The 15,560-nt window shown below is 38.1% G+C and overlaps 1 protein-coding gene across 4 annotated transcripts; it reads right to left on the bottom strand.

The window, feature by feature from the left end:
* Nucleotides 1–1,224: 1,224 nt before the first annotated feature.
* LOC149387650 (Phosphatidylinositol 3- and 4-kinase family protein) lies at nucleotides 1,225–14,275 on the bottom strand. Of its 4 annotated transcripts, none has more exons than XM_089624558.1 (26): nucleotides 12,874–14,275; nucleotides 12,243–12,584; nucleotides 11,972–12,133; nucleotides 11,402–11,572; nucleotides 11,105–11,263; nucleotides 10,873–11,000; nucleotides 10,483–10,789; nucleotides 9,997–10,165; nucleotides 9,673–9,884; nucleotides 8,902–9,060; nucleotides 8,630–8,812; nucleotides 7,869–8,402; nucleotides 7,413–7,772; nucleotides 6,842–7,056; nucleotides 6,082–6,265; nucleotides 5,784–5,923; nucleotides 5,542–5,689; nucleotides 4,743–5,009; nucleotides 4,424–4,501; nucleotides 4,238–4,285; nucleotides 3,781–3,953; nucleotides 3,339–3,534; nucleotides 3,065–3,205; nucleotides 2,651–2,859; nucleotides 2,351–2,512; nucleotides 1,225–1,805 (listed from the first exon to the last, which is right to left on the bottom strand). In XM_089624558.1, the coding sequence occupies exons 1-26, from the start codon at nucleotides 13,891–13,893 to the stop codon at nucleotides 1,547–1,549; spliced, it is 6,126 nt and encodes a 2,041-aa protein (XP_089480684.1). In that variant the 5' UTR covers nucleotides 13,894–14,275; the 3' UTR covers nucleotides 1,225–1,546. The 4 variants fall into 4 exon arrangements, with proteins under 4 accessions (XP_089480684.1, XP_089480682.1, XP_089480683.1 ...); XM_089624556.1 differs by having other exon boundaries at nucleotides 3,781–3,962; nucleotides 12,874–14,274; XM_089624557.1 differs by having other exon boundaries at nucleotides 6,079–6,265; nucleotides 12,874–14,273.
* Between the last annotated feature and the right edge of the window lie 1,285 nt (nucleotides 14,276–15,560).

The following is a 15,560-nucleotide window of genomic DNA, read 5'->3' as shown; positions in this document are numbered from 1 at the left end:
AAATAACATGGATTTTGTGTAAAAAAAATTGTGAGTTTAAGAGTGATCTATGTCTAGCATTTCGTACTTGGGAGGTTTTCACATTGTCACGATGGAGTTGGCCGCGAGAGTCCGAGCCAACAATCTTTATCGTGAGTGTATACAAGAGCGAGGCAGAGAGAGAATTAGATAAATGAATAAAAATAAAGGATAATATCGACATTTGACAATCCACTACTAATTTTTTCTGATTTTACTTTTAATTAATTTTTGTAAAAATCTTCTAAGCTCTAAATATTCCTGTCCAAATTCTCTAGCTTAATCTAGTAAAGTAAATTCAAAATAAACATTTTTTTTGTCACAAAATTAAAACAACAAACTAGATTGTTCGCAGTAACTCATATGATAACACAACCAAATCGTGTAAGAGAAATTTTATTTTGTAGATCTAAAAACCATCAAAATATCAAAACTAGACCAATTAGTTTAATAATATATGAAATTGGACTTTGGACATTTTTCGGACAAAAATGCCTCTGAAATTCAAATAACCTCTATTCCTCTCTCATTTCAAACCCTCTTCATCACAAGGCTTTTCACCTTCGAATTGGTTGCGCTAGGATTAGAACTTTCGGTGGTCGAGCTTCGATTTTGAGGGTTTCGCATCGTTTGAGGGTTTCGCATCGTTTTCGGGTATGTGTTCAGCTTCGATTTTGAGGTTTCGCATCGTTTCTGGGAAAATTCCATAGTTAGAGTTTCTAAAAAAAAACTTGGAAAAATCCGATGAAATCCGATGAATTTGAGATTCATCGTATTTTTCCATAGTGAGAGTTTTTAAAAAAAACTTGGAAAAATCCGATGAATCTCATCGAAGATCATCGGATTTCATTGGAAAATCATTGGATTTTTCCGATGCCTTCAACCCAAAATCTGTGTTCAAAATCCGATGAAATCCGCCAAAATCCGATGCAATCCGATGAAACCCGATGCTTTATATATATATATGGACTTGCAAGGGCATTTTTGTATGAAAAGTGTCCAAAAATCCAATTTTGGATATTATTAAACTAATGGATCTAGTCTTGATATTTTGATAGTTTTTAAGTATTATGAATTTATCTTGCGTAACCTCACTTACTTTTGCACTTGTTTATTTTCAAGAAAACTAAGCAGTTGACCAGTGTGCGAAGAAGTAACTTTCATCCAATGAGACCGAGGAATTTGACACCAATTTGAATCTTTCAATGCAATAAAGTAAAACTCACGAATTCCACTTCTAAATAAATTACAACCTGTAATTTTACAAACCTCACAGAGGAATCCCACCTCTCGAATACATGAAATTAAACTCGAATAGAATTCTATCCTGTTTTTTACAATCCTCTCCTCCTACAACTACGATGGAAGCCCCCCAAGAAAAATCGCATGGTATAAATAAATAAATACTGAAAAATAGAATAATTTATGAAGAAGAAGAAGAAGAAAAAAAAAATCGTATAGTTACGGACTTACAGAGATCATGGCGATGTACAAAATTTAAAAAAAAAATGTGTGAAATATATATATTCTACTTCTCGATGCCCTGCTGGAGATACTGAATGAGGTCGTAGCCGGCGGTGGTCCATTTGTTGTAGGCGTCGGTGCAGACGTGGATCATGAAATTGGCAGCCTCGCGGTCCGTCATTTCGGGATGAAACCTTTTTCGCAAGTTTCCGATTGGGTCGCCTCTGCTGAAGCAAGGCAATCCGCTGTCCAGCATCATCTGCACTGTGCTCAGAATCCCGTCCATGTACCGCCGCGCCGCCAGGTATCCCTTCACGCACAACCTGCAATAAAAAAAAAACATAACGGGAATTTGGTGATTAATACAGAGACAGAGAGAGAGAGAGAGAGAGAGAGAGAGAGAGAGAGAGAGAGAGAGAGAGAGAGAGATGGATGGATGGAGAATAAATTATAATAAATAAATAAAGTTGAAGCCTTCCTTCGCAACTCGAATTTTTTTGAGTGATTTTACTTTTTTCTTTTTCTTTTTTTTTTTTTGCTATTCGAAAGGTGATGAAAATATGAAGAAAACTTAGTAGAGTAATTATTTTTTTTTCCTTTATTGTTTAGACATGTTTAGAAAATTTGAAGAAACTTGTGGAAAGTTGAAAAGTAAGGGAGCGACAGAAAGCACGCGCTGAGACAGCACATTCCTCCATGTATTTTGAACTTCCACGATATTTTTCTTCAAATATCCAGGTTTAAGTTCTACATTTTCCTTCAAATTTTCTGTAATCCAAACAAGGCTAGGAAAATGCTACACTTTCTCTATTCTTTTCATTAGGTTCTAGACGCAACCAAATACTTAAAAGATAAAACTCTTCACTACCTCACAAATTGGTGCCATGTCTCGCTCTTCATTGCTCCCGAAGGGTCCAGAAGCTGAGTCATGTCGTGGCTCAGCTTAAAATGTGCACTTTCGAATCTCATGTTGCCACCCGGTGAGGTTTCCAAGATAAAGCCGAAATCGATATGTACAAGTCTCCCCACACTGCGTGATGAGCATAATTGAGTCAAATTTATAATTGCTGTCATTATATAATAAAAGCTATGGAGTGGTTGGTCTAGTTGTCAGGCCTTTGGTTTATTTCCAAGAGGTCCTGGGTTCAAGCCAATCTAGTGATCATACCTGTCAAATAAGAGATTGCCATTGTGCCTGTCTTTTGGTTGGAGCAAAAGACTGGCGACGGCATAACCGGCACTGCTAATGATGAAGTTTTCTCGTGCAGCTTCAAAATTGGGAGAGCCAACAGGCCCAAAGTCCTGCTGAAAAATCTCATACAATCCTCCGTCTGTTGTTTCACCCATCTGACTTCTACTCCGGGTATTAGGCACCACCTAAAAGGATATTTTAATAGCTCTTGAGGTAGAATCATATACAAGAAACTAACATTCCAGCACATGTTTACCAAGTACAGAGAGAGAAAAAAGGTAACGTCAACTGAAAACTAAAGCTTCCCTCTCTCATGTCGAAGAGGTAAGAGAAAGACTACAAGAGTTGACATAGCCGAAGCATCATAAATAAAACAAGATATGAACTCACCTCAATGATACCTCTCCCAGGGCCAGTTGGTAGAACACCGTAAGGAAATAAATAAAGCTTGATTCCAACGGCTTCAAAAATGTCTCTAAGAAGGGAAATCACTTGCAGTGCAAGAACATCTTGGCGACAATCGTCTCCAACCTTGAAGAAGGGAAAAAAATCAGACAACCCTTGTATTAAAAAACTGTATTTTTTAGTGCGATGGCTCAGTTGGGCAACCCTTGTATTCAAGGAATATTATTAACGCTTAAAAGATGCATGGGAATTAGAGTACCTTGAAAATACAAGCTTGTGGTTTTACGTCATAATCATCCCCATAGCGATCAACGACATTAAAGGTAATCATGATGGGCACTTTTGCCGCTGACTGCAAAGGAATTCCACTATCAACACGAATGCCCCTAACAAGCTTGTTTGGAGCTGTTGGTAGGTAGAGGTCATCTCCTTCCTTTTCGATTTTCTCCAACTCTCTGCGAAGGAACATAAAAAAATATATTATTGAGCTTTTAGACAATTGGGGATATCTGATGTCTTATTCATTGAAAGATTACATTAATTTCGCTTATTATATTAATTATCCACCCGCCAGAGTCTAGAGTATATCAATTTAATGAAAGATTAGATGACTACAGAGTATACATATTATCCCCAAGATATTATGAAAATCCTAAGAGATAACAAACTTCCGAGAATATATTTTCTGATTTGAAGCAAACCTTCTGATGCCAGCCCGTCGTTCTTCTTTAGGAAGTGGAAAGAGAACACCAGAAATGGATGTAACCTTGTCAAAAAATTCAAACTCTCTTTTGTACAAGTCGAGCGCCTTTGCAGAGAAACTATCAATAATCCGTTCCTTGACAAGCGGCAACAATGCGAGAAATGAACTATGCTGAAATGACTGCGATATATACAAGTATAAATATTGAGTATATGACTTAAACAAAGAAGACAGATAAATCTTTTTCATACTACAATTATGTAATAGTAGAAAAATTGGGTTGTGGGTTTGGCAGCTATTGAATATATTCTTAAGAAAGTTAGCATTTGTGCAGATACATCTTAGTTCTGGACATCTTTGAGAGTTATTAAGGAAACAGGTGTAAATAGCTACACTATTCTTAATTGTATCCATGTATCCAGTTGTATCCAAAAGAGACGTTTTCGGATATTTACCTTTCCAGAGCCACCCTCTTTTCCTGATTCGGGTCCTGATTCCTCACCCTGTCAAAGAGAACATTATAATGTCAAAGAGAACATTATAATTGATGCAGAGAAACAAAATGGACATGCAAAAAAAAAATTACAAAAACAAAACAAAAGGAAGAAGCATTTGGTAATATAATTATTAAAATGACTCACCTGTAGATGCCAGATTAAAATATGGGCAAAGACATCACTTCTTTGAGCCGCTCTAAGCAAATATCCTTCCACTAACCTCTGGAAAACCATTTACCAGATGTCAGATTATCACAAAAACAAATGATAATTAAAAGAAAACAGTACACACAAATATATTAATGTCATTTTACAAAGATTAATTATATGATATGAAATATACTTCACCAGCCTACCTTTGATCCTTATTGACAATATAAGAAAAATAAATAACACTGTTGCATTACAGTTTACAGGTTGAAGTACATGAACAATTATAGTCCGAATCTAAATAGGAACTCACCCCTTCATCATATCGTAGAGACTGAACAAGCTGTGGCATAAAGAATGTTACTCGTTCAGGGGGATATGATTCCAAAACCCTAAGAACGTAAGCCATTACTCGTGGATGACCTTTATACGCAGGAGTAAGGAAGTCAAGAGCTTGAGTGATAGAACAAGCTGCCCAGTGTGGCAACTGTTGCAGAAGAACTGAGTTTTCATCTACTGTTTTTGGGGTAACAAAATATGGCAATGCTTCTGGAATGCAACGCATATCCAATATATGCAACTGCAAGGAAAATCCAGCGGAACTACAATGACTATAAAGTGATAACAAATCTGAATCTGAGAGTAATATAGTGATTAGCAAGTATTCAACATTTTTCCACTTGAGAAAACCAAGCAAGTATGTGTTGTCCCCGCATTACCTTAAGCAACATAATATCAATTCAAGATGGTTACTCAATTCAAAGATGTTGTACTGTAAACCAGTCCCAGAAAGGAGCACAAAAACTCCACCAATAAATTCCAAGCTAGTCTATTATACATGTGACACTTGTGTTGTTGCTACTAAGGAGCAATTTGTATTGAAATTCCAAGTCATTTCCCTCACAGATTTTGCTAAATTATTGTGCCGCATGTGTTAATTTAGTTCTTAAAAAACTTAAATAAATTTCAATATCACATACATCTTTTGCCTCATTTAATCACAGCAAAGCTGGAGAAGAGTACAAAGCAAGACTACGAGAGAAAGCTACTTCTATCCTCAATCATCAAACTCTAAAGAACTGCAATTTCAAGCCACAATACTGAAAACAAACCTGAACCAAATGTGTTACTTCAGCCTTCAAGGACATATTTGTTGGGAACCTGAAGGCCAAGGATAGAGCTAAACGAGGATCCACAGAGAAGGCAGTCCTAGCATGATCAATCCATTTATCTGAACTGACTTTAATCCGAGACGTAGCACTATGGAAAAAAAAATTAAAGCAATCAGTTTAATACCGAATATTAAAATAGGGAAAATAATGAGAAAATATACAGAATTTTCGACTGAGATTACCTAGAATTAGTAGAAGGTTGAGCCCAAACATCAAGCCTATCGGCTTCATGCTGACATAACATCAGAAGTAGTATTTTCCTCTTTTCTCTGCCCATGGCATAGTTTTCCATATGGCCCCAAACAGGGTGATATTGTTCATTCTGCAAACAATTTAAGTACCGTTATTATGAAGCACGTCCAGCATCAGTGCAAAAAAAAAAAAAAAAAAAAGGAAAACTAAAATTCATCCCCCATAATATAGTTCTTTTTTTAAGTTCTTGTTACGGGGTCGTGTCTGCAGCTATAATTATATTACCACATTTGTGCCACTGCTGCTCCCATTTTCACGTCCTCGTCCCTTAGGATCAGATAGGCCCGTGTCTACTCTCTCATTTGAAAGGTAGTCTACAAAGACAGAGACAGACTGAGCCTCACTCTGGGCAAAACTAACGTTGTTGACATCATACCATTCGGGCGCATATGCAAACCACCCAAGTGATGCCCTGCATCAATAACAAGGGGAAAAATCTCAATTTCAAATGGAAGATATGCAGAACAGAGATTCACATAGATGCAAAAGACCTACAAACCGCCATAGTGCCAGACTTAACCAATACATAATATTATTGCTTTGCTTGAATCTAGACCTCAATGTAAAGTTTTTCAATTTATTTTTTTGTTTTAAAAGAAACAAAAGTATTTTATTAATGTCGGCAAAGCCGGACGACGAGGACGAAAGTTTTCAATTTACAAATCGATGTTAAAGCCCATACAAAAAGCACAAGTTTGCATATATTAAAATGTGAACAGGATAAAAATATAATTTTTTTTAAAAAAAAAAAGAGGTCGTCTGTATTGCCTCATGTTTAAAAATATTAACTTTGGCATGCATGAGTAAACTACAAAATAGAAGAGAGACAAGACTAAATTTCAGTTGCACAAATAAACATGTAAACATAAAATTTAGAAACTAAATTTGTAAAGACAGGGATATGTGTCAACTAAGAGAGCAAGATAATTGCTAAAACATAGTTATGTGTGATATGCTGGGAAACAAAATAAGATAAATAAATGCTTACCGATAAATTCGATCTTCCAGTAGTTGTAGTCCTGTTTTAAAATTCAAAAGATTGCCTTGGGATTGACATGAGCAGAACTTAAGGCCAAGAAGCATAACAGTGAAAAAAGTTCCAGTTGCTGCAGGGTGACGAGAAAAGTTCCAAGGAAGCTTTGTCGTCCCTTGTAACATTCGACCAAGAAGTAAGAGTTGCTCAACACTGTTATGCCGAACTACCTAAATGAACACAAATATTGTTAAAAGGGATTAGTCATATGATGTACCGATGCAACTTGTTCAATCAGGCAAGTAAAAGTATGCTCATTGCAGATGAACAAGAGGAATATTTGATTGACAAATGACAGCAAGGGGAAGAAACATAAGCAGTGACTCCGAGTAGAAGCACCACAACACTCCTAGATTTCTCCGAGACGAAAATTAGACGGACATAACTTTCACCATGAACCAATAATGTACTAGGAAGTAGGAAGAGGAAATAAGCTGTTTGGGTACACTTTACAACAACTGATGGCTATGATATCTTCTTTAACAACCAGAAATGATAGAAGTTTATTTGTAATGGAATTACTAACCTCAAAGCGGTCGATGAAAAACCCAAGCCACAATCTATGAGCCATTATTTGCTCAACAGGATCAATTTCAGGGGATGCTTCTGGCTCCCCAGGGGCAAGCTGAGGCCTCAACTTTGCAGCAGGCCCGGAATACCTCACATCAGATGCGAAAAGACCACGTTTTGTGTCAATTGTCCATAGCCATGCATCCACAAGCTCCGCAAGGACAAGTGAACCAAGTTCAGGTGCAGCAGAAACCAACCAGGTCCAAATGAAAACTCCAGTTTCCATCGCATCTTGGGTGCAAATATAAGCTGGACACCAACAGAGAAGGCGGAGAAGTTGTGAAAACCCCTCAATGTTTGATTTGGAATCAGAACTCTGAAAAGGGTAAGTAATAAATTCGTAAATAAGAATATATATCATTAAATTGAATATATATGCAGACAGAGGGAATAGTTCATTGTTCCTTCTTACCAGATTTGAAAGAAGTAATGCGGTTGCCTGAGAACAGGTTTCCCGAAACAGTGATTTGTCCACTTCCCCACCTTTCTCAGCGATGCCAACACACTTTTGAAGCAAACGAACAAACTTAGTCAGCAACATCCCATTAAATGCACTATCCTCAGCCTGTGGCTGTTGCGTAAACGCTCCAGATATCAACCTCTGAAAGCCAGCACTAATCCCAAAACCACCTGATGTATTATCAGATTCAAACCCACCAATGCTGTTATACAACCTTCTCATACCAGCAATTTCTCCGGCATAGTTACACTTAACAGTGGCACTAACTATTCCAGTGCTGAGAACCTCAAGATTGAATGCTTCTGTCAACTTCAAGTTGGCTCCCGATGCCGCCGCTGCAGCAGCCATGACGGCAGGGATATTTGCTGTTCTTATATCTGTCCAGCACTCATTTTTTGCAGTACCAATGCGTATCTCTGACAAAAGAGAAACAACATCTGTTGTATGCTGTGATCTCTGCCATGTGTTTGCTTTGCAAAGCTTGTCCTGGACGTATGCAATTCAAACCATAAATATCATGGAATACCAAGTTGTAACGACGATGAATCAGTGGCAATTAATGACTTCCAAGTTTACATCAAAAAAGATATTTCTACTCATTAAGAGTAGAGAAATTTTGTTTAATTAATTGCCAAGGCTTGAATACTTCTCTATGTCACAGATGATGAGAATCAAAAGAGCACCACTGATTTTGACAGAGAAGAATTGCCAACCTGTAAAAGCCCCTGGCTAGTACAAGGAGCATAGGAAAGTGATTTAATGATCCATTCCCTAACAACTTTTTGGTAGAGAGCACGAACGGTGACAACCCAAGCAGGATCGTTGACGACAGAAGAAGGAGATTCATTGTGCATCGAAAACAAAAGGGAATCAAAACAAGAAGAATTCCACAAAACCTGCACCAACATTTTCCAAGCCTTGAATTCAACTCACAACAAAACCAAACAAGGAAAAATATGAGAATCATGTTCTTAGGCTCAGTTACCTGTGGAAATCTATCTCTGGTTTGAGTTATCAAGTTCACAGCAACGTCGCGAATATGTTCCTCCCTCTGGGACATACTTTTGATCAAGAAACAAGCATGGGCAGAAAGAGTCGACTCTCTAACCTCGGCTTCTTTACCTGTTTCAGATATCCTATCCTCCTAAAATAAAATCAAAGAGATAGTGATGTGTCAAGTTCTGCTCTTTTTTTTTTTTTTGAAACAGTAACTTTTTCTATTAATAGTGGCACAAGCCAGATTTACATATAAACAATATAAGGAACAGATGGGGTTCAAAAAATAGGACCGAATTATCCTCCCACAAGTCGGAAGGACGGTCAAAAGAACAGAGAGCAAAACGCAAAAGGGGGCACCCCAGGCCCTTTAACAGTGAGATGCTTGAATTTTGAGAATTCAATTGCATAATAATGGAATAGATTTAAAAAATAATAATAAAAAGAAGCAGCGTGAGAGTTTCTAGAAAGCAGAGAGAAGAAATGACAAACATAGAAGCTGCTAATGAAAAAAATGGTGTTTCAACTTTTTAAAGGCTATCTTTCAAGACCGCAACTTTGAACTATCTATATTATTGCAAAAAAAAAAAAAAAAAAAAAAAAACCATGGATGGCAAAAAAACGACCCATTGATATACATTTTTGCTGGGTAGCAGTAACTATTTTAAACAATCACAACGAAATCACTAGTCTCATGAGCTCTTAGGAAGAAAATAAGCAGAAGGTGAAAAGTTTCCGAAAGTCTTTCATAAAAACATACCAGCCATGATACTGCTGTTTCGAAAGCGCGGTGGACTATTCCCATTAAGCACTGAAATACAGCAGGCATAAGGTTTGGCGTTTTCAAGTACTCAAATACACAGCTGAATGCACTTCTAGAAATGGTGGTGCTGCCATTAAGAATTCCTCCATTACTGCTGAAGCGTATAATCTCCAAAAATGCTACGGCCAGAAGATAGGTAGCCTTCACACCTGCGAACACCAGGAAGTACAATTTAACCATTGAACACAGATACAGGTGATTTCAAGAGTACTCTAGAAAAAGCATGCATTGACAGAAGTATACGACATCGTGTCCAATGACCTGAAATGGTGCTCATTGATCCCACATCAACCCGTCCTCCAAGAGCAGCAGAGAGAGCAGACCTTTGGGCTACAGCTGCTTTCTCATTCCCACTCCCACGTCCACTACCAGGGCTGTGAAGAGCATTAAGTTCCAGTTCATCTTCAAGCCATTTCACAGAACTAACAACCTGTATAAGTTCAATACAGGAGACAACATTAGTTTAATGCAAGCATAATTGATATTAGCTAAATTCATAAACAGACGGAGAATTGGTACAAAATCATTTCGGTGTTTGGAAAATATTCCCCTTATTTCCCTATGGAGTTGTACCAATTCTAATTTCTAATGAATTTGTTACATTTTCTTACTGCTGCGAGTACAGGCTCGTCAACTTTTTTATTGTAATAAAAGAAGTCTTCCTCGTCCTTTGTAATTTTCATTTTCCTTTAGTCTGAATAATAATCTCTTTTTCACACACACACACAGCTTAGGCATAAAACTTACAAGTGGAGGAGTTCCCTGAGCAATTCGCTGGACTGCAGAAGACCAATGAACGTTCCACATGTACGGTCCCCCGACAGCCTGAAGAGCAATAGTACCCATGCTTCCAACGCTGTTCAATGATGTCGATACTGACTTTATCGGTTGATGTATCTTTTGTATTGGAGGTGCCAAACCAAACAAAGCAATGTAGAACCATAAGTTGCGAAACAACTTCAATAGAGAAGGTTCTACATCCACAGTTGGATCAAAATCGTAACATATTTCAGCAACTGCGGGAAGTAAGGGACCAAGGAAATCTGCTCCGCTCCTATAAAAGTTGAAAAAATCACAAAAAGATTAAATGCTATCCTAAACATACAACACAGTTTACATTTTTTTCAAGAGTTTTACCTTCCACTTTTGAATTCAGCAGCAAGGCCTACATCAGAGCATAGAGACAGCAAACGATGGCGAAGATCGGAACGAAGATTTGCATTCTTAAGATCAGATGCAATGAGAAAGAACCCTGAAGGCAGAGTCTATAATGTGATTGAAACAGTGAATGTCAGTCAAATAAGCTATTTTCACCAAACAACTTATAGCATCATTGACTGCTCTATTGTTGTATAATTCCATTACTGACCTCAACACGTTCGGTTGTAGCTTCAGCAGCAACCGTTTTACTTTCTGCAGATCCTACACTTGAAAGTTTATTTAAGTAACTTCTCGTCAATAAAACAACCGTTTCACGATAGGACTTCTCAAAACCTAAACTTGCCATGCGAGACACAGCATCAAGAAGCTGCAAAATAATTATTGAAATATATTTGAGAAAATTTGATTGAATTCAGTGAAGCAACAAGCATATTTGTTTATGAGTTATATTCATACAGATAAATAAGAATAATTTCTGAAATAATTTAAACAGAGAGTGCCATACTCGGAGACGTAGTAAGCCAGGAGTAGAAGCATCACCCTCCTCTAAGCTCTCAATAAATAGAGGTAATATCATGTCCACCACTTCAGATTTATTTACAGCAACATTCAGGCCTGCCAGCAGGCGAATGACATTAAGCTGGACAACGGGTACTGCTGATTTGTCTTTATTAGCCTGAAATTGAAAATGATAAAGAACAAAATGATCTCACGCATGGATTCGATCCAGCAAAGGAGTCAAATTTGATGTGCATATGCTAAAAGGAATCTTTCAAATCCTATTTGCTGATTGAGAAAACACTTACACTATAATGAAACTTTTCAATCAGGTACACAACTAAAGCAAGAGATGTATGTCCGATATCATTGTCATAAATAATTTTTTTTTTAAACTATAACTTTTCTATTGATAATGGCAAAAGCCAGATTTACCATTGTCATAAATAAATTGGAAACACACAAACGTGTGATGGTCAAGTAAAAGTAATACACCCACACCATGCCTAGCATTTGTTCTAAAAAAAATCCCTTGAAAGTTCCCATTCACATATATATACCAGAACAACATACCAACCTGTTCATCAAAATCATTTCGTTCACGGATACTCGCAGCTAAACCCATAATGAATGTGTCCACCGGAGCTCGCTCCTTGCTCCAACAAGATTCAATTATCTCGCAACTTGTCTTCGTCACACTCTCAAACATAGCCCCTTGGCTGGTGGCCCATGTATCAGCCTGTGGCAGTTAAAATTTATTAAGTTAATAACAGGAAAACGTTACATTATTTTTACCACATTGGCATGTTCAATGAAACGCAATATCCAACTCCAACCAGACAATCTACCTGAGCACAAACGGTCAGCACCACAGGCTTGAGCCGAATGAGCAAAATGCGTAGTGACTGCCCTCCTCTGGTTACAGCAATCTGTGAAAGCCCGGCAAGCAAGGAGCCAAAAAGCTCCTCACACATTCTCAGTTTACGCCAGACTGAGAGTAAACATGCTTCAGCAGCATCCATGAACAATGCTAGAGTCTCGTGCGTCAACTTCTTAACTAGCTTCCCATCAGAATCAAAGCAAGCTAGGCTCTTAAGCATCAACATCGCAGCCGCTTTGTAAACTAATAGTTTGGTGTTGACTCTAGACTTTAGAAGCACCCCGTGCTCATTCCAATCCCGCTTCCTTATCTGCCAACACATTACTAAGGATCAGCCAAGTAACTCCAACGCTCTTGTTCATACGAAGTTCGAATCGACAAAAGGGGATTAGCTCAAGTGTTAGAGAGCTTGTGTGTGCAAGTCCCAAATGATTATGTATGTATTTAGTACCCTTCTAAATATTACCACGTATTAGTTGCAAGCAGTTCCATTTTAAGACCCTCACATCGAGATTTTAACGCAAAACTTATCCCCGTAGATTACCTACTTATTTAGCAACAAAACCTTTATTATAAGAATTTGATAATAGAGTCAATACCTTTAGAAAAACAGTCAGAGACTGAACTTGCCTCTTCGCAATCAGCCTGACATGCTCCAAAAGCCCAGGTTCAACACGAGCTTTCTCCACAATATGAGCGATTATTTTGAAAGCCACCTCTTGCTTTTCCAAGCTCTCCACTGGCTCTTCCTCAAAGAAAGAAACTTGCTGCCTAAGCAATGCAGCCCCGGTGCCATGGCCTCCATCACTAAACTGCTCGACGCCGTTCCTCCACTGAACTCCACCTCCGTTCACAATCACCGAGCCCTTCGACGAAACGCTGGTGGCATCGTCTGCGAGCCTCGACGTCACGCTCCCCGAAGATGACACCTGGCTAACCTCATTTCCGGGGCTAGACCCATCATGTGGCTGGTAATGGATTGCGCTCATAGGCGAGCTCTGTGAAGAAGAGTTCTCTGAGTTCCCCCGAAAAATCCTCTCCCTAGGTGTGGCCGGAGACTGGACCACAATGGCACCGCTTGCAGGAGAAGCGGCCGAGAGCTGATCCAGAAGAAGTTTGATCAACCTCTCTGCATCAGAAGCCAGAATCGGGACGAAATTCTGCGACAGCGCAGCGAGAAAGGACCTAGTAATCCCCGAATCTCCACCAACACTACTGAACACCGACACCACGACCTCGCCGGAGAGCCTGGCGATCTCCGCCGCAAAATCCGGCGACAATTCGGTGGCTTTGGAGACGTACGTCAAGAAATCTGCAAAGAATGAAGCGATCGCGTCGCCGCCAAATGCCTGAGGCCAGAAGGACGGGTCCAACGACGAAGGGACCGAGCGGAGGAACTCGATTACGACGGCCCTGGGTCGCAGATCGGAGGAATCAGGGCATTTGGAGAGAAACCGAGCCACGGCGAGGACGGCATTGAGCTGAGACCTCGAAACCCTAGGAGATCCGGCGGCGAGAGACTCCGGCGGAGGACATCTGCCGCAAATCCAAGCGAGTTTCTCGGAGAATTGCGTCGGGTTCTGCGCAATCAGGTCGCAGAGCTCGATCAGAGCTTCCATGACGACACAAAACCGAAGCGAATCGGAAACCGGAAGAATAACGACGAAAGAAACAAGAGAGTCTCGGTATACAGTCGAAGAATCAGAGCCTCATTGACCTCCATTGTCATACGACGACGAGGAAGAAGAAGAAGAAACGGCCATGGAATATTGGAACATAGAGCGAAGTAGGTTTCGTTTGGTAATCATTTTGTGCGTTTAAAGCAGAAAATCAACTTTTTCTCTTCTCTGGTAACGTCGCTTTTATTTCTGTTTTCTTCGCCATTGTTTCTCAATGCTCTTTTCTTCTTTTTCTTTTCTTATTTTTTTCTTTTTCTTTTTCTTTTTCTTTTTTTGCTTTTCGTTATTTTTTTTCTTCCCTTAACTCGGGTGTTCGTGTAAAATATATTATATCGCGGGATTTGTTTTTAATTATGATTATAAATGGCGTCCCATGACTAATTTTTGTGTAAGAGGAATAAGAGTATAAGACCACTCTCTCACCATCCCAAGCAAGATTTTTTTTTTATAGTTTGATCAAACATAAGCTTCTGTAATAAACCAGCTAATAAATGTCAAACTTATTTTGGCTGATCAAAGCAGAATATTGAAAGGGGAAAAAACCGGTAACACATAAGTTTGTGTAGTTAATATTTAATTTATTTGTCATACATTATATATGATATTTTTCAAGAATACTTCAAACATTTGCTCGATTACCCACGAGCTTGAATTATACATGATATCTATGACAATTAAATTATAAGGTTTGAAGAAATGCATACCAAATTATACCACTTATTTGCATTACATAAATATTTTATGTCTAATAAAAAATTTAAATAAACTCGATACACGCTTTTTAAATATTTCATTCAAATTTAAACTAATATAAATGCAAATCATTTTGAACCAAATACACCTTCTTAAATTAGATTATTTGGAATTTTTACTCTTGAAAATCCGATATTTATTTTAAACGAAAAATCCTCTATTTCAAGTAGTTTCATTTCATGGGGTTTTTTTTTTTTTTTTTAACATATCATGGGTTAATCTTTGGGAAAACTCCAAAACGTGCGAGTGAGAAAGTAGAACTACAGTTAAATATTTACAAAACAAAAGTAGACTAGAATAAGAAAGTAGAACTACAGTTAAATATTTACAAAACAAAAGTAGACTAGAATAAGAAAGTAGAACTACAGTTAAATATTTACAAAACAAAAGTAGACTAAAAGAAGAAAGTAGAACCACAGTTAAATATTTACAAAACAAAAGTAGAAGGCTGAATCTGTGATTCTGACTAGAGCTCCGGCGATGGTTACGGCGGTGGTGGCCTAGTTGGAGCGGCGATCGGATCGGTAGTCGGAGTTTAAGCTAGAGAGATTAGGGTTTGAGAGGGAACTTGATGAGAGATTAGGGTTTGGGAGGGAATTGACAAAACTATTAATGAATTATCAAGTTTATAAGTACTCATTTCTCTTTTTTTTTTTGTGAACAATTTGGTGGACTATAGTTGAATGTTGAATATATATTTTGCATAAAAAGTATTATGCTAGGAGTTCTGGCTAGATTTTGGACATATGATCAATGTAGACACAACGTTATTTTTTCATAACCAAAGTAGACCCATAGATATGAATGTCAATCAAACATCTGAATAAGGTAGACTCAATGGAATATTTTCTTAA

This window comes from Urtica dioica, chromosome 8 (genome assembly GCF_054948205.1).
Source record: "Urtica dioica subsp. dioica isolate 48M chromosome 8, U.dioica_male_clone48M_v1_H2, whole genome shotgun sequence".
Taxonomy (NCBI): Eukaryota; Viridiplantae; Streptophyta; class Magnoliopsida; order Rosales; family Urticaceae; genus Urtica; species Urtica dioica.
The sequence above is the reverse complement of the archived record's forward strand: the minus strand, read 5'-3'. Positions and strand labels throughout refer to the sequence as shown.

Bases quoted from the DNA above. Each gene is read 5' to 3' on its own strand.
- LOC149387650 (XM_089624555.1), bottom strand. From the start codon at position 13,893: ATGGAAGCTCTGATCGAGCTCTGCGACCTGATTGCGCAGAACCCGACG. The intron at 3,963-4,237 runs GTAAATATCCGA...TATATATCGCAG, and splicing joins AAGAGGGTGGCTCTGGAAAG to TCATTTCAGCATAGTTCATT. The intron at 3,535-3,780 runs GTTTGCTTCAAA...GTTCCTTCGCAG, and splicing joins CGACGGGCTGGCATCAGAAG to AGAGTTGGAGAAAATCGAAA.